General features: G+C 39.1%; 1 protein-coding gene across 1 annotated transcript; it reads right to left on the bottom strand.

The window, feature by feature from the left end:
- Nucleotides 2,270-2,662, bottom strand: LOC109217449. Its single transcript, XM_019381708.1, has one exon. The coding sequence runs from the start codon at nt 2,660-2,662 to the stop codon at nt 2,270-2,272; it is 393 nt and encodes a 130-aa protein (XP_019237253.1).

Here is a 24,053-nt window from a genome sequence, read left to right as displayed (position 1 = left end):
TTACATTCTAGTTAGTCTAAATAATTCTCCATTTTAGTTAGCCTAAATAATCCAGTCAGAGTACGAACAACCTATTACTGGTGCGAGTATCTGGTTTGGTTTGAATAAAGTTGTTGTCGAAACTAATGGTGTTAGTTGAATTGTATTAATTGTTCCAGTTACCAAAATTGTATTGATAACTAAAAATTTTGAATTTCCATGTAGATATTTTCAAGCCTATTTACTAACATAAATATTCACATACCGACCATTTAACTTTTCAATAAAGCATTTACACCTCTTATTTACTCTTCCTATTTTGAATTCAAGATTGTCTTAGTAGTCTATAGAATTAGGATGAAGTCTTCTGGTGAGAATACACGAGTCTGCCTCTTTTTCATATTTAATTCACGCGGAAGAATTGATTTAAAAAAAATAGTCTTTTGAAATGATATAAAAAAAAATACAGTTATAACAAAAAACACACGAGAAGTGATGAAAATAAAAATGTGATATCATTTATAGTACAATAAAAAATAAAACTACACCTATCATAACTGGATGAACTTAGAATAAAAACTGAAAAAAGGATAAAACAACACAAACATAATCTAAAAACTAATCAATTTCAATCGGATCTTCAGAAGTTCCTTGTCATTTCACTTGCACTTTGAAGACAACAAATAATGGTGCAATATCAACCAACTCAAATTTAACGATCCAACCTCGCTTGGCATCATTATCCACCACAAAAAAATTCCGGCCTTCTTTGAGCCTTCTTTGTTCGCCAATGGTCAATGTTACAAACCACTCTTTGCCACCATATTGAAGAAGCGCGGTATCAGTTGTTTCAGGAAGATGCTCATAGATTCATTTTGGAATACACTTGTAAGCATTTAAATTTTATCGGATTTAAATCTATAAAATAATTTGGACCATATTAAATTCAAGATATTAGTCCAAGCAAATATTGTGGCTAGTAAATTATGCTAATATTTAAATCCAATACATGTGTTGGGCTAGTCCATTTAATTGGACTACAAATTAAATGATGAGCCCACTTCAGTAGCCCAAGGTCCAAATAGCTATTAGCCCATCTTATAGCCTAGGATCATGCCACGTGTCAAGTGATGTGGCAATCCAAGTCAAAAGAACGAGCCAATAAAATCATGCGACGTATCAAGTGATGTTGCAATCCAAGCCAAATAAATTAGCCAATTAAATCATGCCAAGTGTCTGGAAGGTATTGGTCAGTTCAAACAGACCAATCAAATCGCAGAGCCACACCACTCCCTACAACTATAAATAGAGGTCTTCATAAAGCTAGAAGACACCAGAAGTGATAACAAGAAGCAAGCAGAGAGCTCGTGGATCAAACACCGCAGATTTCTCTATAAGGTACAAGCTCAAACACTCAAGCACTCAAGATACAAGTTCAAGTTCAAGATCAAGAACGAAGCCAAATCAAATACCTAGGCGTTCAAGATCGAAATACTTGTTTGTGATCAAATACAAATTCAAGTTCAATAAGGAGATTCAAGACCAAGTTTTACAAGCCCTTGAATCAAATCAAAGTCAAGCTCATTAAGATACTTTACATTCTTGAAGAAACAGAGGAATAACATAGGGATTGTAACACTTTTATTTATTGAAATCAAATTTTGTTACGCAATTTTCTAGTCTTGATTATTTATTTTTCTCGACGCAAAAATTTGTTGTTATAAATTTCTGGTACGCCAGGTGGGACGTCCTATGAAACAGCTAATTGCATTTTACTGTGAGACTCCTTTCAAAAGCTCTTTACTGTAAGATTACATTTTACTGTAAGTTCCTTATAGTAAGCTCCTTTCAACTTTCAAAAGCTCCTTTTACTCCTTTCAAAAGCTCTTTACTGTAAGCTCCTTTCACATTTTACTGTAAGATTGCATTTTACTGTAAGTTCACCCTTGTAAGACTCCTTTCAAAAGCTGTCAGATATGTATGAACTCCATTCTCAAGTACATGTATGGATGGTTGCTTCTCTTTTGTCTCCAACTTCCTGATCAACTCCCTTTTTCTATGCAATCAATGAAAAGACTATATCTCAAACTTTGGTCATAAGCTGTTTTTTTTGGGTTATAAAATGTATCAGCCTTGCAATTCATTTGATTACACAATGCTTATTCTTAATTCTTACAAATAAGAAACAAGACTTCAATTGGCATCTCAACTCATAAATAAAGCACCAGTGGTGGCACAAGAAAATATGTGCAGCTCACCTAGTCAATATTGTTCCTCAAGACCGATCCACTCATGGAAAACGAACTAGCCTGTTAACTGCCGAGTCCAATGCATCTACATTTCTCCGGATGATTTTCAGCTGTGTTGCAAGACTATCAATTCCTTTCATTTCCTCATTCAATTTCAGACAAGAGTTTATATATCGGTTTCCTTTAGTTGCTGCATCAAGTGCACATTCTTGAACTCGTCCTGCGGCATCGCCAAAGCAGTCCATGTGATCAACAGAAGTACTCGTAACCTCAGATAGAGTAGAGCGTAGAGAAGCAAAAAGAGAAGTGAAGCTCTCGGCGATTGCCATGGAATCTCTCTCTACTACTTGTATTGCTTTCAGAATCTCTTTGCCATTAATTTGAGACTGCATTTTGGTGATCGCAACATTCTCCTCTTTGCTGTTGTTCTTCATCTTGTTCTGATTTGGTATCATCAGAATTCTGCATTTTGGTGATCGCAACATTCTCCTCTTTGTTGTTGTTCTTCATCTTGTTCTGATTTGGTATCGTCAGAATTCAGCTGATTCGTCTCCTGCTCTGATTCTATTTTCAGATTATCAAACCGGGTCGGAGAATCGAACAACTGTAAATTTCGATTGAACGGAGGGGCAAATCTGGTCATAAGCTGTTAGATATGATATCTTGTGTAGTAGTTAGAAATTTGATATCTGCTATTGCGCATTTGATCTCAAACGTGATGATCCAAATGAAAGACTATTCTTCTCTCAACAATATTTTTTCAAGCAATTTTGGGTGAAGAATGCTCAAAAGGCTGATTTGAGTGTATGATATGCATTTACAGATATACTAAAATACTTCATAGATGAGACTATACATACTTTTGGGACATTAATGAAGCAGATTCTTGCAATTTTGCTTGTGTCCCTTTCTGGTTATGGACTTTTAGTTTCATAACCTTGCAAACTATTATCAGCTTTGTTGTTTGGCAACATTTACTTCCTATTGACATAGTTATTTTATAATTTCAGGTCATACAGTTTAGCGGGTGGAAGATTTCAATATGACGAAGAGTTTCAGAGATTATTTGAAGATTGTTATTCGTTAAGATTAGTTATATAATGACATTAGCTATTTACTTCAAACAATATGAGTTATTTTTTAAGGTTTTGTGATATTAATATTTTGGATTAGTACTTCCTTTTGTTTGTTAAGATTTAACGAGATATACTATAGTTTTATGAATTAATATCAATATGTTTTGTTATTTGCATTATTTTTTGGTCGAATGTAGTAGCTATTACTAATGGTGGCTAAACTTACCGTTATAGCTTGTGAATTTTAGTGCCAATTTAACAGGATTAAGACGTTTATACAGGGATATTGTAACCATTATATTCCAATTAAAGATTATTTTTAGCGGCAATTTAATTGACTTTACTATCCATTAAAATGGACGCTAAAGGGGCATACTAATACGTTTTTAGAAGAGATATTGTTGCCACTTTAATTGCCACAAAACAATTACCGCTAAATGTATAGACTTTTAGCGACAAATATTTTGAATTTAGCGGCTATAAAAATGGACGTTAAAGGTGCATCATTAGTCGTTTTTAGAATGGGTTTAACAGCCATAATAATTGCCGCAAACAATTGCCATTAAACCAGATGGGTTTTAGCGGCAATAAGTCATACCTTATACCAGCTTTTGGCAGAAATGCCGCTAAAGGCTTTACCGACCCCGGCATCACCGGCTAAAGAACAATTGCCGGTAAATGATATAGCGGCTATTGTTATTGCCGCCAATGCTGTTTTTTATTACCGCCAAAGACCTTCTTTGTAGTAGTGGACGATCTCTACCTCTCATCTCTTCAATTACCAAATTTCAAGAACACAGAAATGGCTTCTAAGAAGATCAACTTCAAACTCATTACTGCTAAGGCTACGGATTCCAAGTTTTCATCTGATGTGGAAAACTTGTTGGATGCTACTATAGAAAGTGTAGGACCTGCCACTAGGAACAAGGCAAACTTTCTGGGAGAACAAGCATTTCAAATGCCGTCTTCATCAGTTCCTATCTTTGATTTTCTATCCTCAAAGGGGACAAGATCATTTCCAACTAAATTGGAAGAAGGAGCAAACATTGCTGAAATCGTTGAGAAGACATTGGTTCTACTTAGTCCATCTAGATCTAAGAATCTCACCACACAAGATGATGATGATGTCTTGATCACTGGATCTGCTCCAAGCACTCCATGTGAGTTGTTCCACTCGAAGTATGGTGTAAGAGAAAATCCATGCTTTGCTCCACCATCCACGACGGTTATCCAAGCAATGGTGACTAACACTTCAACTGTTAAAGAACAAGTCGCAAATTTAAAAAAGGCAATTGAAGGGTTAACAAAGCATATACAAGATCAAGATAATCAAATCATCAAGCTGACAGATAGAGTTGAAAGCATGATGGAGGGAGATTCAAGTCATGCACATGGAAAGCACCCTATGATGCAAGATAAAGGAGACTCATCTGCAAGGCAGACAACGACTCCTAAAAACTCCATATTTCATCTGACGGGGTTATTCCCATTGACCAATTGAAAGACTTCATCATGGGAACCATCAAAGATAAGTACGACGTTGCTGCCAAGTCTTCTCTCGCATGCGAAGCCAAACACTGCAATAATTGATAGTTTGAAGATGCCTGCAGGTTATCAACCCCCAAAATTTCAACAATTTGATGGTAAAGAAAATACAAAGCAACACATTGCACACTTCGTCGAAACTTGTAACATATGGAGATTATCTTGTCAAGCAGTTTGTCTGTTCCTTAAAAGGAAATGCTTTTGATCGATACACTGATGTCGAGGCTGGTTTTATCGATAGCTGGGAGCAACTTGAACATGAATTTCTCAATCACTTCTATAGCAAAAGGCGCACTGTAAATATGGTTGAACTCACAAACATGCATCAATGGAAGGATGAACTAGTTGTTGATTTCATCAATCAATGAAGGAATGCGAGCCTCAACTCTAAAGACAGACTTAGTGAAACTTCTGGAATAGAAATGTGTATCCAAGGAATGCATTGGGGACTTTGCTACATCCTACAGGGTATAAAGCCTAAGTCTTTTGAAGAATTGGCTACACGTGCTCATGACATGGAGTTAAGCATGTCTTCAAGTGGAAATCAAGGGTCACTTGTTTATGAACCTCTCAAAGGTGAAGGATAAACAAGAAATAAAGAAAGGAGGCAAGTTTGTGCCGAAGTCTGAGAGCAAGGAATCAATGAATGTTAATGCCTCGCCATTAAAGGTCACTACAAAAGTGAGTAAGAAGCAAAGTGTGAAGACAACGTCCTTACAGGATAAAGTTGGCCGAAAGTTAACTCTGAAGGAAATGCAAGCGAAAGAATATCCGTTCTTGGACTCCAATGTCCCAACAATTTATGAAGAACACCTTGAGTTGAAGCTCATTGAGTTACCTGAAATGAAGCAGCCAGACGAAGCTGGAAGGACTAATGATCCAAATTATTGCAAGTACCATCGGTTGATTGGACACCCTATTGAAAAGTGCTTTATCTTCAAGGAGAAAGTCATGGGCTTGGCCGCTGAAGGAAAAATCTTGCTCGAGGATGAGAAGGAATGCTCGAATCAAGTTTCTGTCATTTTTGGTTCACTTGATCCCATTATCCTTTGCAATTTTGTCGAACTACATGAATGTGATGGCATCCAAACCGCATCATCACCAAACATGATTAAATTTGGTGACTTTGAACCTATCGATGTGAGCAAACCATTGCTTCTCCCTATAGTAAATAAAGTAACAGTGGAGGAAAGATCTCAAGAGGAAAGTGAATCACGTGAGGTCAAACTGATGATGAAGGTTGGATTCTTGTGACTCGGCGTAGCCGCTACAAGACAAATTCACAAAGGGAGTCAAGTAAGCAATTAACTAGGGGGAAAATGGTGAAAAGACCCAAGAAGAAAATGATAAAGAAGAATTAGAAGAAAACCAAAATGGAGGAGAATCACTATCAAAGGCTACGTCGTCCAGTAACATTGGATGAATTTTTGCCAAGCTGGTTACGTACACAAGCTTCTTGTGAAGATATCAAGGCCTCATGTTATAAGGTAGATGAAGAAGAGACAAAGAAGAAAGAGGCATCATTGTTGCCACCTCCCTTGTCTGAAAAACTCACTGAGCATCTGTCTAAAGAAGTGGACACTTGTGATGCAAAAATCACATTTACTAATGATGATGTTTTGCTTGGTGAAACACCCCATAATCGCCTGTTATTTATGGTTGGATTTGTGCGTGAGCAGAGAATAAGTAGAATTTTAATTGATGATGGATCTGGCGTCAATATTCTCCCAATTCATAACTGTCAAAGAGCTTGGCATACCGATGGATGAATTATGTAAAAGTCATTTGATGATCAAGGGTTCAATCAAGGGGGCAAAGAGCTATAGGGGCTATTAAATTGCAAATAAATATGGGAGATTTGCATTCGAGTGCATGGATGCATGTAATTGATGCAAAGACCTCATATAATATCTTGTTAGGAAGGCCATGGATACACGAGAACAAAGTGGTTTCATCCACCTACCATCAATACTTGAAAAACTGTGAAGATGAGGTCGAAAAGAAGATAGTTGCTGGTGATAAGCTCTTTACCGAGGCTGAATCATACTTTGCCGATGCAAAATTCTACTTAAAGAATTACGTCTCAAAGGAGGTTAAGGTTGATGATGTAATGTTGACCAAAGGGGTTGCAAAGAAGGTTGATGTCACAACTAGCAAGGCAAAGATTACAGTTGAAAAAGATCAAGTGCCTTATGATAGGAACAAGATGAATGAGGCATCTTCAAGTAAGAAAGCGACTCATGTCCTTCGCTATGTCCCAAAGGCAAGGAAGGTTGAAGATCCATCTTCTGAACTACAAGGTAATGTGTTAGGAGACTTGAACCTTCCTATCAAGCGAATCGATGCAATTAAGTCATCTAGTTTCTTAAAGGGTTTGTCAAATCATCCAACCACAATTCGCTTCTAAATCTAGCACTTCCTGCAAAGAGCACAGATGAGGGCTTTGACCCAAATGCCTACAAGTTGTTAGGAAAGGCAGGATATGATCCCAATGAACCATCCAAGTTGGGAAAGCTCCCACCTAAAGCTTCAAACCCTACTCAAAAGATGATGATGGATAAAGGGTGCCCGCTGAAGCAATCACGTGAAGGTTTAGGTTACAAAAAACCTCCGCCAATCTGTATCTCCATTAAAAGGGAAAGTTGTAACTACATTACTTCTAAAGAAGTGTCTACGATGCTCAAGGAGAAGCCTTCTTAGTTTGATCAACTTACGAAACCAAGGACCTCAGTCTTTGATAGGTTGGGACCACTGAAGAAGGAAAAAAAGCGTCATGGAAGTAATAGAAGGATTGTAGCACCTATCTTCACTAAAAAGAAGATTTTGGCCACAGACTGTCCAAGTCTGATTTCTTCTAGAATGAAGCGAGAGACAAAACTTGTAGTTTCGTGCGAAGAGGTCCTCAAAGAAAACGCTCATACTATAGTCCATATTAAACAATGTAAGGAAGATGAAGAAAGTGCGGGGTCATCATATCATATCACAATTCATGACGAACAAAATCCTTCATCTCGTATGGAAGTCGAGGAAAAGTGGCTTAATATTCATTTATGCCATCATATATCTTTTAGTGATGGTGATCCTCAAGAGGATGAAGACGCTAAAGATGCACCACCTGAGCTTGAAGAAGGGGTAAAAACAACGGTTGATGCACTAAAAGAAGTCAATCTCGGAGATGTTGACGATCCAATGCTTACATATATGAGTGCCTCTCTAACTGATGATGAAGAGAGAAAATATATTGAGCTACTTAAGGAGTTCGAAGATGTGTTTGCTTGGAGTTACAAAGAGATTCCATGTTTAGACCCCAAGGTGGTTGTTCATCATCTTGCTGTCAAACGAGGTGCTCATCCCGTGAAGCATGCACAACGTCGCTTCAGACCCGAACTTGGTTCCCTTGATTGAAACCAAAGTTAACAAGATTATTGAGGTTGGTTTTGTTCGTGAAGTTAAGCATCCTACATAGATTTCAAACATCGACCCTGCAAGAAAGAAGAATGGTCAAATTCGAGTTTGTGTTGACTTTAGGGACCAAAATAATGCTTGTCCAAAGGATGAATTTCCTCTTCCCATCCCGGAGTTCATGATTGATGCCACGACTGATATGAAGCGATGTCTTTCATGGATGGTTCGTCTGGATATAATCAAATTTACATGGCACCGAAGGATGAAGAACTTACCGCCTTTCGAACCCCTAAAGGTATATACTGCTACAAGGTAATGCCTTTGGGTTTGAAAAATGCTGGTGCTACATATCAATGTGCAATGCAAAATATTTTTGATGACATGCTTCACAAAAATGTGGCGTGTTATGTTGACGACTTGGTGGTAAATTCAAGGAAGAGAGACGATCACTTACAAGATTTGAGGATGGTATTTTAATGGCTTCGGAGATACCAACTCAGAATGAATCCATTGAAGTGCGCCTTTGGGGTTACTTCTGGAAAGTTCCTCGATTTTATTGTTCGACATCGAGGTATCGAAATTGATCAAGCTAAGGTGGATGCTATCTTGAAAATGCTCGAGCCTAGGGATATTCATGAATTACAAATTACAAGGTAAGTTGGCATATCTTAGAAGATTTATTTCGAATCTAGTTGGAAGATGCCAACCGTTCAGTTGCCTCATGAAGAAGGGAGTTCATTTTGAATGGGACCAAGCTTGTAGGAATGCTTTTGAAAGCATTAAATCCTATCCGATGAAGCCTCCAGTACTGGCAGCCACCATACCTGGAAAACCATTAATATTATACATTTTAGTACATAAAAGGTCAGTAGGAGCTTTTGTAGCTCAAGGAAACAATGAAGGCAAAGAAAATGCACTTTATTACTTGAGTAGGATAATGATGCCAAATGAGCTCAAGTATTCACCTATCGAGAAGTTATGTTCGGTACTTGTCTTCTATATTGAGAAGCTGAAGCATTACTTCCAAGCTCACGTTGTGCGACTCGTCTCAAGAATGAATCCTATCAAGTTTGTCATGTCTAAACTTGTCCTAAGTGATCAATTAGCGAGGTGGTACCTTCAATTTCAACAATTTGAAATTGTGTATGTCCTCAAAAGGCGGTAAAAGGACAATCATTAGTAGACTTCCTAGCTGACCATCCGATTCCCGATGATTGGGAGTTGTCTGATGAATTGCCTGATGAAGATGCAATGGTCATAGAAATTCAACCTCCTTGGAAGATGTATTTCGATGGCGCTCACATCATGAAGGAGCTGGGGATGGAATAGTGTTTATCAATTCTCGAGGAGAAGTTTTTCCATATCCTTTCACTCTGACACAACGTTGCTCCAATAGTGTTGCTGAATATCAAGCGCTCATACGTGGGCTTGAAATGGCTGTGGATATGAAACAATTGCAACTACAAGTTTTTGGAGACTCCAAGTTAGTGATTAATCAACTTTTGGGTAGCTATGAGGTCAAGAAGCCAGAGTTGGTCTCATATCACAAGTATGCTAAGAGACTGGTAAGTTGGCTTGGAGAGGTAACTATTCAACACGTACCGAGAAAGGAAAATAAGGGAGCTGATGCATTAGCAGCCTTAGCTTCTACATTGTCTTTGCCTAATTAAACACAAGTTGTTGTTTGCCAAAGATGGGTATTTCCTCCACTAAATGACTACGAGGAAGAAGAAAGCAAAGTTGAGCATCTTGCTTCCGTTCTTGAGGTTGAAATTGAAGATTGGCGACAACCATTAATTGATTATCTTTGTCATGGTATATTGCCAGAAAATCTCTGAAGGAAGACAAAAATTCGAAGGAGAGCCCCTCGTTTTCTTTATTACAAAGATACACTCTACAGAAGATCATTTGACGGAGTGCTCTTACGTTGTTTGGGGGCCAATAAATCCCTCCAAGCCCTGCAAGAAGCATATTCTAGAGTATGTGGAGCACATCAATCTGGGCCAAAACTTCGTTTTCACGTAAAAAGAATGGGGTATTACTGGCCAACCATGGTGAAAGATTGTTTAGATTACGCTCGAAGGCGTAAATCTTGCCAATTCCATGCTAACTTCATACATCAACCACCTGAAGTATTGCATCCAATTGTTGCCTCTTGGCCATTCGATGTTTGGGGTTTGGATGTTGTTGGCCCATTGTCAAAGTCTTCTAGTGGACATTTATACATTTTGGTTGCATCTGATTACTTCTCGAAGTGGGCTGAGCTGTTTCTCTTAAGGAAGTAAAAAAGGAAAATGTGGTTAACTTCATCTGAGTCAATATTATCTATCGGTTTGGAATTCCTCAATATATATTGATAGACAATGTTGTAAGCCATTTGATAACAAGTTGATGAATAAAGTATGTGATCTTTTTGGCTTCAAGCAACGGAAGTCCTCCATGTATTATGCTGCTGCCAACGGACTTGCTGAAGCATTTAACAAGACGCTGTGCAACTTTTTGAAAAAGGTTGTCTCTAAGGCTAAGAGAGATTGGCATGAGAGAATGGAAGAAGCTCTTTGGGAATATAGGACCATATATCTCACACCAACGCAGGCGACTCCTTATTCGCTTGTTTATGGAGTTGTAGTAGTCCTTCCACTTAAGAGTCAAATCCCATCATTGCGACTTGCCATTCAAGAAGGACTCACTGATGAAGAAAATGCTCGCTTACGCCTTGAAGAATTGGAAGCTCTTGATGAAAAGAGGCTAGAAGCTCAACAAAGCCTTGATGTTATCAAGTTCGCTTGTCTCGATCTTTTAATAAAAGGGTTCGCCTTAGATCCTTCCAAGTGGGTGACCAAGTTCTCGTGGTAAAAAGGCCTATTGCCACCTCTCGTCAATCTGGAGGTAAATTCTCTCCTAAGTGGGATGGGCCATATGTTGTACAAGAAGTATACTCAAGTGGCGCTTACAAGATAGTTGACTCAGAAGGTTCGCACATTGTCCCTATCAATGGGAAGTTCATGAAGAGATACTATCCTTGAAGAAAACAAATACGCTCCTTAATGCAGGAGCATAAATTGCATGTTACTCCTGGCTTGCAAGAGTATAAACTGTGCACGGCCCAAAAAAAAAAAGAGTCTTCTAGGTTGAAAACCTCGAAAGAGGCGGCCTAGGCAAAATTTAGGACATTTAAAAAAAAACTCACCCATTTCGAACTGCGTAATGACTTGATCCTTTTTACCCAGGTCCGTAGGCATCTTAGAGTTTCATTATAAGTTCAGTCATATGAGTTAAAAAATACATATTACCCAAGACATTATTCAAATGAGGGATGATGGAATATAATTCACTTGATTGACACTTGAAAATTAGGTGTACATGTATTCTTTCGTTGAACTCTCTGTCTTATCTTGATGGCTCAATGCGGGCAAACCTTCCATGTCAAGTTGAGGTCTTTGATGGAATGATTGCAGTTTCTTTCATAAGAGGCTAAATATTCAATTTGAAGTCTCCAATTCTAAGTCAAGTTAATTTTGCCAAGTCTGTTACATCATCAATTTGAAGTGTTCAAGCCCGCTAGGTCTTAAAGTTGCAGTCTTCAAGTCCGCCAAATCTTCAAATCCATAAAGTATTAAAAAAATCTCACTTGTTACGAACTACATAATGACTTGATCCTCTTCACAGAGATACGTAGGAAACTTAGAATTTTTATTCTCCGTTCAGTCACCTTAATAAAAAGAAAGGTGAGGTTTTTCTTTAGAATACGTGGATAAATTACCATGTCCTGATCGTTGAAGCACATAAAAAAAAAGCAAGAACAAAAGGGAACACTAATGAGAACGCGCAATATAAAGTGAAACGAAAGAAGTTTTATTGTTGATGAGAACATCTACTAAACAATCAAATGCAAGAAGAAAGGGAAAAAAAATAAAACAGTGTTTATAGCCTAATCTAAACACAACTTGTAGTTGGCCAAATCCTTGAGCATAGCTTCCAAGTATTTCTTCTTCTTCTTCTTCTCCAAATCGGCCAAGTCGTCAGCAATCAACAAGGCATTGTACCATGCGTCATACTCTTTTCTAGCAGTTGAGGCTCCTAAGTTGGCTTCTTTAACTTCTTTCTCGGCAACTCCTAGAAGGGCTTCTAAGTTCTTCTCTTTTTCACGGAGCTTCGCTATCTTCTCTTTCATTGTAACTAGGGACTGACGGATAGATGGCACTTCTCTAGCCTTCTCTTCTTCTTCAATCTTGGCATTTGTAAGGTGTACCTCAACCTCTGATATTGCAGTCTCTTCAACCTTCTCAGATAAAGCAGATCGTATCTTGTTATATAAAGCAGCAAGCTTAAAAATGGACTCCAGTAGGTTTCTTAAAGGGTAAATATCCACATCATCCCCATCCATTGCCTCAAGGATCACTTTAGTATTTTCTTCAAGCTCAAAGACCTTGTCTGTATCGCTACCTTTCAACTTACGCTGGATCGAAGTCCAAAGCTTCAAGTTAAACTCCTTTCGAATATCCAAGACAACCTTCTTTCCATAAAAAAAAGATGCTGCAATTGTTGGTCGTTCACGTAAATCAGAGCCCAACTTTGCCCTAATTCCATTATGAGAAATAGAAGTTGCTTCTTGGTCTGCCTTAGTTGTGGAAGATAAATTCTGCGGGTTCGGTCCTGCTATAGACTCACCACTATCTTGTGGCCTTCCTCGTTGTAACTCTCCAATGTGATTAGCTTGCAAAAATTAAAAAAAAATGTAAGAACACTTTAGCAAAGTCATTTGTCCATGGTTAACAAAAATGAAAAGTTTATGTTTTCTTTTACCTTCTCGTTCCGAGCTGTTAGTGTTCTTGAAGGGCTATCAATGCTTTAGACCTCTACAACTCCTTCTGGTTTAGGCATTTTGTTTTCCCAACATTGATCTCCTTTGCTGATATCACTCTCCTCTTGGGATAGTCGCTTGTTAGAGGCATCAACGACTACATTGAATGGAATGAGACTTTTGTCAACTGGAGCATGGATCTCTTCTCTTTGAACTTCTTTGTGTAGCATGGGTCCGTTGCATGTGCGCACCTCAACTACCATAGACTTTAAAGCAGGAAGCTTATCAATCACTAAGACATCATTGTTGCGGTCTTGAAGGGTATTTCTGATTGGCTCAACAGTATTCATCAAAAATTGTAAGTGGTCTTCAAGAAGACTTCCATGCGCCCTTGCCCACCAAGATCTATAGTTAGACGATGTAAACTTCTTCATGCTGGACCAAAAAGGAGAAAATACTTCCCTTGACTTAGATCTAGTCAACACACAAATTCGTGCAACTCTTAACCCTTCTTCTTATGAGGCCTCATGAAAATCTCGCTCCAAGCAACCAGGGATGTCTTGATAAAAATCAAATTGGAGGCTAAATCGATGAGGGTTGTAAGGTTCAATAATAAAGTTGACTCCGTCACTCAAAGGAAGATAATTCGAGCGAATACTCATAAAGAAATTTAACTCGAACTCGCCTGCCTTACCATCGTCATAATAGTGGTACGGATCAGATATGCGGGGCACTATCAAAGTCCAAATGATATTTTCTCCATTATGGATACGCTTCCTTGCTTCCTCTTTCCAAAAATATCTAGCAGCACCTTCACCAGAACATGCAGCCACAAAAGGAACAGTTGGCCCCTTTGCATACGAAAAATGAGTTTTAACGTAATGGGCTAACCAACCATACACATAATGAGTTGGAAAGCAAGTTTGGGAAGGAAAGCAACGAGCACTTTGAAATCACATTCAAACCCTTATATATGCTAGCTAAGACCAGGACTACAAGGCTGACTCTTCATTTACAAGCAAGATGACACGCGATCTTAAAGGTCCCAGGACGAATAAAGTCACCTTCTTTTAATGGGAGCACATAAATACATAACCAACAAGATAGAAAAGTATCCAAGTATGTCTCATCTTTCTTGTCACCCATAACTCCTAGATTATGGAATAAGGCTTCTTCAATAGTCAACCAATTAATTGCTTCCTCTATGATCCCGGTATGATTACGGATTTCAAACGAGCGAACTTCTTTTCTTTCCTTAATGGAGGCTGAGTGTACTTCATTGTCTTTCTGCACTAGAACTCTACCATTTTTTCACAAAAACCTTCGGATCGTTGCTACCTCCTTCTCGGAGCCGATGGAAGGCGTCAAACAAATGCTCACAAGTCTAGAGAAGAAATCTTCTATAACAATCCAACCAGTCGTTTTGAGCATTTTCACTTCGCTCGCCAGTCCTCGGGCATGGCTAGCCCCGTATGATGTATTATGACTTATGTAGATCGTCGACTTTGGTTTTCAGGTTAATCGGAATAGATATGGAAGAATGATTCTCAACTTAAAACTTTAAATTTGGAAGGTTTGACCAAGTTTTTGACTTTTTAGTATTTGATCTCGGATTTGGATTTTTATGATTTGGTTAGCTCGGTTAGCTGATTTTGGACTTGGGAGCGCGTTCGGAGTATGATTTGGAGGTCCGTGGTAGAATTAGGCTTGAATTGGCGAAATTGGAAATTTGGCATTTCCCGGTCGGCAGTGGGAATTTTGATATCGGGTCAGAATGGAATTCTGGAAATTAGAGTAGGTCCGTTGTGTCATTTGTGACGTGTGTGCAAAATTTCAGGTCATTCAGATGAGGTTTGATAGGTTTTTGGATCGGTTGCGGAATTCGGAAGTTTGGAAATCCTTAGGCTTGAATCCGAGGGGTATTTGGTGTTTTGACATTGTTTTGAGTGTTCCGAGTGTTCGTATGAGTTTGAATGATGTCATAGGATGTGTTGGCATGTTTGTTTGAGGTCCCGAAGGCCTCGGGTGTGTTTCGGAAGCTCAACGGAACATATTTGGACTTGAAAAGTTGGCTATTTTGCTGGTATTACTGTTGCAAAAGGTCTTTCTTCGCGATCGCGGGGAGAAGGACACGGTCGCGTAAGGGAAAGTTCTGAGTCTGCTTGTTTCTTCTACGCGTTCACGAATATGGGTCCGTGTTCGCATAGGGTGTGGCAGATGAAGCATCGCATTCGCGTTGGTGAGCAGGCGTTCGCGTAGTGTTGGGTCTGAGCTGAGGTGGTGTGGTTATCTCTTCGCGTTCGCGAGGTCAGTTCCGCGAACGCGAAGTTCAGTCAGTGGTTCTTAACGCGATCGCCAGTGGTGTTATACAATCGCATAGGGTCGTTCAGGGGCATCTTTTTCTTCCTCTTCGCGATCACGATGGTACTTCCGCGATCGCGATGGATGTGTATCTGGGCAGATTTAAAAGATTCAAACGAGGGTTCCGAGTTCATAACATGAAATGGAAGTGGGAGCTCGGTAGAAGGCGATTTTTTAAGAGATTTTTAGAGGAGTGATTGGGGTAAGTGTTCTTCACTTAATTTTGGTTAAACTCCATGATTGTGTCTTGAGTTTTATCATTTAATTGGGGAAATTGAGGTAAAAATTGGGGGAAATGGAAGAAAACTTGGAGAATGGATTTTTGGGATTTGGATGACCATTTGACGTCGGATTTTGGTGAATTTGATATGGGTAGACTCGTGAGAGAATGGGTTTTCCAGTTTTGTGATTTTTATTGGATTCCGAGACGTGGGCCTGGGGGTCGAGTTTGGCCAATTTCGGGATTTTGAGTTTAATTTGATAATTTTCGCGTGGGCTTTGTCCATTTGGCTTGTATTGATATGATTCTAATTTTGGATAGATTCAGGACGATTTGAGGCCGAGTCGGGAGGCAAGGGCATTGCGGAGTAAATTCTCGTCCGGTTCGAGGTAAGTAACGATTGTAAATCTAGACATGAGGGTATGAAACCCCGAAATTTCGTACTGTTTGGATAAATGAGGTGACGCACATGCTAGGTGACGGGCGTGTGGGCGTGCGCCCGTAGGAATTGTGACTTGGTCCGTCCCGTGGCAACTGCAGAGTTGCTTATTTTGATAAACACTATATGATATCTATGTGTTTTAGAAATGAATCTGTTAATTTGGGTTGAATGCCATGTTTGGGGCCTTGTGCCGAACAGTTTGGACCCTCAGGGGTATTTTACTACTTTCCTCACATTGTTCTGATTCAAAAGCATACCCTCAGTCATGATTTTTACCTGTTTACTTTTGATTCAGCTTCATTACTCTGTTTTAAATATATGAAAGTTGTTTGGCCTGAGTTCCCTGATTTTTCACTGAAATGCCCGAGTGGCTGTGAGGTTGATGACTGAGAGAGGTCGAGGACCTGATGGTGAGGATATATATATATACGGATCGGGCTGCACGCCGCAGCGATTACTATTATGAGATATATATTGAGCGGGAGTGCCGAGTGTGAGTGCTGATTGATGAGAGTTGAGTCACGAGTGACAGAGAGGCTTGCCCGAGAGGCTATATATATAGGAGTGATACTTTTCCTGAGGGGCTTGTTTATGAACTTACTATTTACACCCTTCTTTTATGTTGAGCCTCTATTGAAAAATATTGAACAAATGTTTTAATTAACTTTCATTGGAACTGGAGTTTTCACGAGATGTTTGGAAGTTAACCTACGGATTTGACTTTGATATTTCTACTGAGATTCTATGTTAGATTTTATATATGATTTAAATGCTCGTCACTGCACTCAGCCTTTATTTACTTTGGTTACTTACCGAGTTGGCGTACTTACGTTACTCCCTACACCTTGTGTGCAGATCCAGGTGCCAGAGCCTCCGAGTGAGAGCTGATCTTTACCTTCAGAGTATTGTTTTTCCGAAGATAGCAAGATAGTTGTACGGCGTCCGCAGCCCTGCCTTTCTCCTTCCTATCCTTAGTATTTTATATTTCAGTCTTATCTTGTATTGAATAGCCAGTATTGGATAGTATCTTAGTGGCTCATGACTAGTGACACCAGGATCGGGCAGTGTGAGTGTATTTGCGTAATTGTTTTTCCGCATATTGTGTTTATATAAAAATGAAAGATTTGTGAATATAATTGATTTGGAAATGAATTTACTTTCTGGCGGGCTTCATCCCATTTTCCTGCTAAATTTTGATTTAGAAATTTAAAAGGGACTTTATGTTATTAGTGTTGAATCGGCTTGCCTAATACCGTGATAGGCGCCATTACGACCGGGGTGGTTTGGGATCGTGACACCTTCTCCCCTTGTCGTACGTGCCTGTAAGCTCTTCAACATTTGGCACTACTTCCTCGTAAGATCCTGTTATAGGCAGACCGTCGATCTTATATAAATCCCAAAGTGATATGGATAGTTCTCCAGCATAGATAAGCACTATATTTGTAACAAGGCACCATACCTGACAGAAAGCCTGCATAATATTTGTTTTACGGTCATATGTGAAGAGTGAAGCATACACGACGTCATAAATTCTTGTGCCCTCCAGGGTCAGACGACACCTACTTAAGACATCTTCTGCCCATTCCTGGTAGCCAGGAACGTAATGAAATTCACCGCCGAAAGGCAAATCATTGTTCCAATAAGTTTTCTTGTTAATAATTCGCTGCCCCAGGCATGGTAAGGTGCTCGCAACATTCCAAGCATGATGATTAGTAATGAAAAGCATCCATGCCTTGGGAGGAGGGCTATTGTATTTAAGTGTCCAGTCTGGCAAATAAGGTGGGTCCCTCAAAGGTACCCATGAAGCTGCAGCATATTGGTCGACTAGTGTCCTATCAACTGGTAACCTTGTCTCTACCTTGCTTCCCTTATGGTTCGAAATAACAAGGTATTGCGAATTAGAGGAAGAAAGTCTTGAGTCTTTGAAGTAAACCATGTTTAGACTACATAGAGAAAAGTGTTTATTATCACTTAACTTAGAAGTGTAATATTCATGGCCTTAAATCCATAATATAATGTGTCATATCTCAAGACTATTCCTACCAAGCATGAAAAGGGAAAAATCTTTGGCTTAGACGATGTATTGGTCTTTGCCACAGATAAAGAAAGTCAAATTTTCAAATAAAATAAAATCTTTAGCTTAGGCGATGTAATGGTCTTCGCTTCATACAATAAATGTTTGGCTTAGACGGTGTAATGATCTTGCTTTAATAAAGTAAAAATTTTGGCTTAGACAGTGTAATGGTCTATGCCTCAGATAAAATGAAATCTTCAAACAAGATAAAATCAGTAGCTTAGACGGTGTAATGGTCTTCGCTTCAGATAAAATAAAATCTTTGGCTTAGACAGTGTAATGGTCTTCGCTTCAGATAAAATAAATTCAAATCTTCAAACAAAATGAAGTCTTCAGCTAAGACGGTGTAAGGGTCTTTGCTTTAGACAAAATAAAAATCTTTGGCTCAGATGGAGTAATGGTCTTCACCTCACATAAAGTAAACTCAAATTTTCAAACAAAGTAAAATCTTCGGCTTAGATGGTATAATGGTCTTGATCTCAAATAAAATAAAATTTTAGTTTAGACGGTGTAATCGCCTTCGCCTTTAAAATAAAAGGGAAGAAGTCTCCTACGTGAGATGGGATAAATCTTAAGCATATGAAGTGAAAGAAAGGTAGAGAAATAAAGTACAACATGTCATAAAAAGGGAAGCAGCTCTACACTGTTTGCATCACATTTCACTCCATTTTCTAAGATAAATGCCTTTAAAATGGTATATTACCCATTGGATTAAACTTTGAAGATGTATAAGGCAATTTGAGTGCAAATCAGTCACTGTTTAAATTTTGCAAGTAATACCTAGAAACGCGATAAAGTAGTACAAAATTTACTTGATCATACTGACATTTGATGAGGCCGTGATTCAGTCATTAACAATAAAAAAAAATTAATTGTTTCAACTGAGTCCAAGATATGTGAAAGTAAGACAAAAAGAAGATTTAAAATTCAAACTTCAAACCATGGCAGAAGAGAATGATAGACTAAGGAAATTATTAGACTTAAACCCAGGATAGTTTTTCATTTCTGTTCTATTGGGCGTTTTGTATAGTTGGGCCTCTTTTCTTTATCTTATACTGGGAACCGGTTCATGTTCGGATATTATTAATTATTTGGACTAAAGTGTACATACTAATAGACTGATTAAAGTCTATTGAGAATAATCGATCATTTTCGTCTCTTTCTATTTACCTGATGGTTTCTTAGTTTCTCTTTAAACACCGACTGGAACCTAGGATTTTCTCATTTCCATCCATGGAAATTAAATCTCTCCTTACAAGTTAACATGGCATCAGAGCAACGATTCCTGACGTACTCGACGAGATGGTTTATCCTATCGGTTTAGTTTTCTCAATTTTGAGTTTTTTCGTTGGATTCGAAGGGATCTGGTTTGCGATTTTCCGGGAAATTTGGGTTTTTTCCGGTGTCAATTGAGGATAATTTCAGCATTTCCTTGTTCTAAGTCAACAAGGCTTTACTCCTTTGAGCATTGTGAAGGAGATACGGTACTATCTGTTCATCCCTTGATACATAGGTTTTGTGATCTAATTGAACGATTTGTGAAGCTACTGTTTGTGTAATTATTTTAGCTCAAATTTTCTCTGTAACCTGTTCTATACGTGTTATAGTGTTGAGTCCCAAATTTTGCCCTTAATTGTTGTTTCAAGCCATGGGTACAGAATCGAGCACTTCTTCTCCTGTCTTTCAGTCTCCTCCTACGCTTATTGACTCTTCTCATCCTCTCTATGTCCATCCATCAGATAATCCTGGTGTTTTGTTAGTGTCAGTCCCCTTTTCAGGGACTGGATATACTTCATGGAGAAAAAATGTTTTAATTGCCCTGTCCGCTAAGAATAAAGCTGGGTTGATCAATGGTAGAATTCCACAACCCCCCTACTTCTCCTCTTTATGATTACTGGGTAAGATGTACTGACATGGTCTTTGCTTGGCTAAGTAATTCCTTATTCAAAGACATTGCAGACAGTGTTTTACACTGTGATACTGCTAGGGACCTGTGGAGGGATATAGAAGAAAGGTATGGACAATCTAGTGCTAGTAGGTATTATCAAATACAAAGGGAAATTGCAGGGGTATCTCAGGGTTCTTCTGATATTGCTAGTTACTACACTAGGCTTAGGAAACTCTGGGATGAGTTGAAGACTGCTGCATTTGGTCCAGCATGCACTTGTGGGGCTGAACCACAATGCAGTGATGGTCAGAAACTTATTCATTTCCTCACAGGGTTGAATGAGACCTACTCAAATGCTAGGAGCAATATTCTTATGATGTATCCTGTTCCAATTCTGGGTAAAGCTTACTCCATTCTTCTTCATGATGAGAGTCAAAGAGAAATTCAGCCATCTGGTGGTTTATTTCTCTCAGAATCAGCTTCCTTTTCTGTGAACATTACACCTGCCCCTGCTCAGTTCACCAATGGTCCTAAATCCATTCCTCAGAAAGTCAATTTTGACATCAAAAGGACAACTATTGTGTGCAAATACTGTAAAAAGATCGGGCATTCTGTCGACAAATGCTACAAACTTCATGGTTTACCAAGTGATTTCAAGTTCACAAAAGGCAAAAAGTCTGTTGCTTGTGCTCAAGTTGACACTTCTACATCAGTGGATCAGCAGTACTCTGAAAATATCACCAACAATCCTGTCCATGGGTTCAGCAAGGAACAGTACCAGCATCTCATGAGCTTATTTCAACAGTCTCACATCTCCCCTTCTCAAGATTCAACTGGCAACACCACTGCAATGGCTGCTTGTGCAGGTGTGGTCTGTAGTCTTGCTGTTTACTCTCTTGCTTTGTGCTGTGCATCACAATTAAAAATCAACACCCGGATTCTAGACTCAGGTGCAATCAACCACATGACACCTAATAAACACCTGTTACACAACATCCAAATTCTGCCTTTTCCTTATCTTGTCACACTTCCAAATGGTTATAGGGTCAAAGTTCATTGCACTGGTTCTTTACAACTATGTGATGATTTGATTTTATCAGAAGTCCTCTTAGTCCCTTCCTTTGAATTCAATTTAATCTCTGTGCCTCAACTAGTTGATCAACTTAGTTGCACAGCTTTCTTCACCAAAATTTTCTGTCATTTACAGGGCCCTTCTCTGAGGAGGCCATTGAAAATTGGTAGAGCAGCAAATGGACTTTATGTCATTGATTCTGCAGTTACTCTACCAGCACCTACATCATCTGTACATAACATCACAAATAAAAGATCAGTCAGTTTACCAAAGTCTACTCTCCTTGTAAATAACATTTCAAATAAGGCATCAGTTACTTTGTGTAATTATAGTGCTTGCATTTCTACTTGTAATCCTGATTGCCCTATTAATAAAACTGATATTTTCTGGCATCAAAGACTAGGACATATGCCCTTTCATAGAATGAAATCTATTGACTTCTTATCTGATAAGTTGTCTTCTAAACAATCATTTATTTGTCCTATATGTCCTTTAGCCAGACAATACAGACTCCCTTTTCTGGATAGTTCTATTAAATCCACTAAATCTTTTCAATTAGTACACGTTGACCTATGGGGTCCTTATCATACTAGAACATATAATGGTTTTAGATATTTTTTAACCATTGTGGATGACTTTTCAAGGGTAACTTGGACACACTTACTTTCTTGTAAAAGTAATGCCTTTGATCTCATTAAGGCTTTTGTTCTAATGGTCAAAACTCATTTTAACTTCCCTGTACAAACCATTAGGTCAGACAATGCCTTTGAACTTGGTTCTAGTGCCAAGGCTTCATTCTTCTTTGCTGAGTTTGGCATTCTCCACCAAACTACCATTCCCCATACTCCTCAACAAAATGGTGTGGTTGAGAGAAAGCATAAGCATCTTCTGGAAACTTCTAGAGCATTACTATTTCAATCCAAGCTTCTTATTAAATATTGGGGTGACTGTGTGCTCACAGCTACCTATCTCATTAATAGGTTTCCTTCCACTGTCCTCCAAAATCTCTCCCCTTACCACAAACTACATGGTCACCCTCCTACTTATGCTCATCTAAGAACCTTTGGTTGTCTATGTTTTGCAACTATACCAAAGGTCAAGAGAGATAAACTTCAGCCAAGAGCCTCCCCTTCTCTTTTTCTGGGGTACCCTTTAGGGAAAAAAGGTTACAAGCTACTGGATCTAACCAATCATTCCATTTTCTACTCTAGGGATGTGGTTTTTCATGAACACATTTTCCCTTACCACTCATCCTCTCCTCCTTCTGGCTTCCCTATCCTTTCTGATCCTTTTGTGGACTCTCAAACTCCTTCTTCTTCTCCTCCCTCATGTATTCCTCCTCCTTCTCCGATTCACTCCTCTCACCTCCTTAGTCAGTCATCACCTCACTCCTTAAACCAGTCTCCTTCATCCTTCCTCTCCTCCACTCATTCCTACTGCACAACCTCTCCCCCTTAGGAAGTCCACCAGGGTTTCCCATGCTCCAACCTATCTCAAGGACTATATTTGTTCTTCTGTTCAACTCCTTGCCTCTTTACCCTCTGAACCTTAGTACTATCAGCAAGCTGCACCACATCCTGCCTGGCAGGAAGCCATTGCAAAGGAATTCCAGGCCTTAGATGCTAACTCCACATGGGACATTGTGCCTCTTCCACCTGGGAAAAAGGCCATCCCTTGTAAATGGGTGTACAAAATCAAACAAAAGTCTGATGGTTCCATTGAAAGGTATAAGGCTAGGCTAGTGATTAGGGGTGATTCTCAAAAGGATGGCATTGATTAATTTGAAACTTTCAGCCATGTTGTTAAGATGACAACCATCAAATGCCTCCTTACCCTTGCTATTAAACTCAATTGGAATGTGCACCAAATGGATGTCAATAATGCCTTTCTCCATGGTGATCTTAATGAAGAAGTTTACATGAAGATCCTTTAGGTCTCTCTGTTGAGTCCACATCTTCTGATGTTCCTTTAGTGTGTAAATTGAAGAAATCACTTTATGGGCTAAAACAAGCTTCTAGGCAATGGTTTGCAAAGCTTTCAGAATCTCTCATTTCAAGAGGCTACTCTCCTAATAAGAATGACTCCTCTCTTTTTACCAAAGTGACTACAACTTCCATTGTCCTTCTTGCTATTTATGTGGATGATCTTCTTTTGGCTGGAAATGATGATGCTGAAATGTTAAGCCTGAAATCGTTCCTTGATCATCAATTCAAGATCAAAGACCTTGGGAGTGTCCATTATTTTTTGGGTCTTGAGATTTCTAAGGTGGATCAGGGGTTTCTTATCAACCAACAGAAGTACACAAAGGAGCTCCTCTCTGAATTCCATTGTTCAGAGGTCAGACCTGCTCTCACACCCCTTGATCCTCATGTCAAATTATCTGTTGACTCAGGGGAAGCTCTTCCTGATCCTACTGTCTATAGAAGATTAATTGGCAAGCTGAATTTCCTCCAACATTCCAGGCCTGACATCTCTTATTCCGTGCAACATCTCAGTCAATTTCTTGTGTCTCCTAGAGTTCCTCACATGCTGGCTGGTTTGCATGTTCTCAAATACCTCCTCAATGATCCTACCCAAGGCATTCTGCTGAGTGCTGCCCTTGATTTCTCCTTGAAGGCTTATGCAGATTCTGACTGGGCTGCTTGCCCCATTTCCAGAAAGTTTGTGACTGGGTATTATGTGGTTCTTGGTGATTCCCCTATTTCCTGGAAATCTGAGAAACATCCTATTGTCTCTCTTTCTTCCGTTGAAGCAGAATATAGAGCTTTAAGGAAGGTTGTTGCTGAGGTGGTTTGGCTAACAAGGTTGTTAGCTGACATGGGGCTGTCTATTACTACTCATGTCCCTATTTTTTGTGATAGTCAGGCTGCCCTTCACATTGCTAGAAATCCTGTTTTTCATGAACGCACCAAACACATTGAGGTGGATTGTCACTATG

This window comes from Nicotiana attenuata, chromosome 2, assembly GCF_001879085.1.
Source record: "Nicotiana attenuata strain UT chromosome 2, NIATTr2, whole genome shotgun sequence".
Taxonomy (NCBI): Eukaryota; Viridiplantae; Streptophyta; class Magnoliopsida; order Solanales; family Solanaceae; genus Nicotiana; species Nicotiana attenuata.
This window is presented reverse-complemented; position numbering and strand designations above follow the sequence as displayed.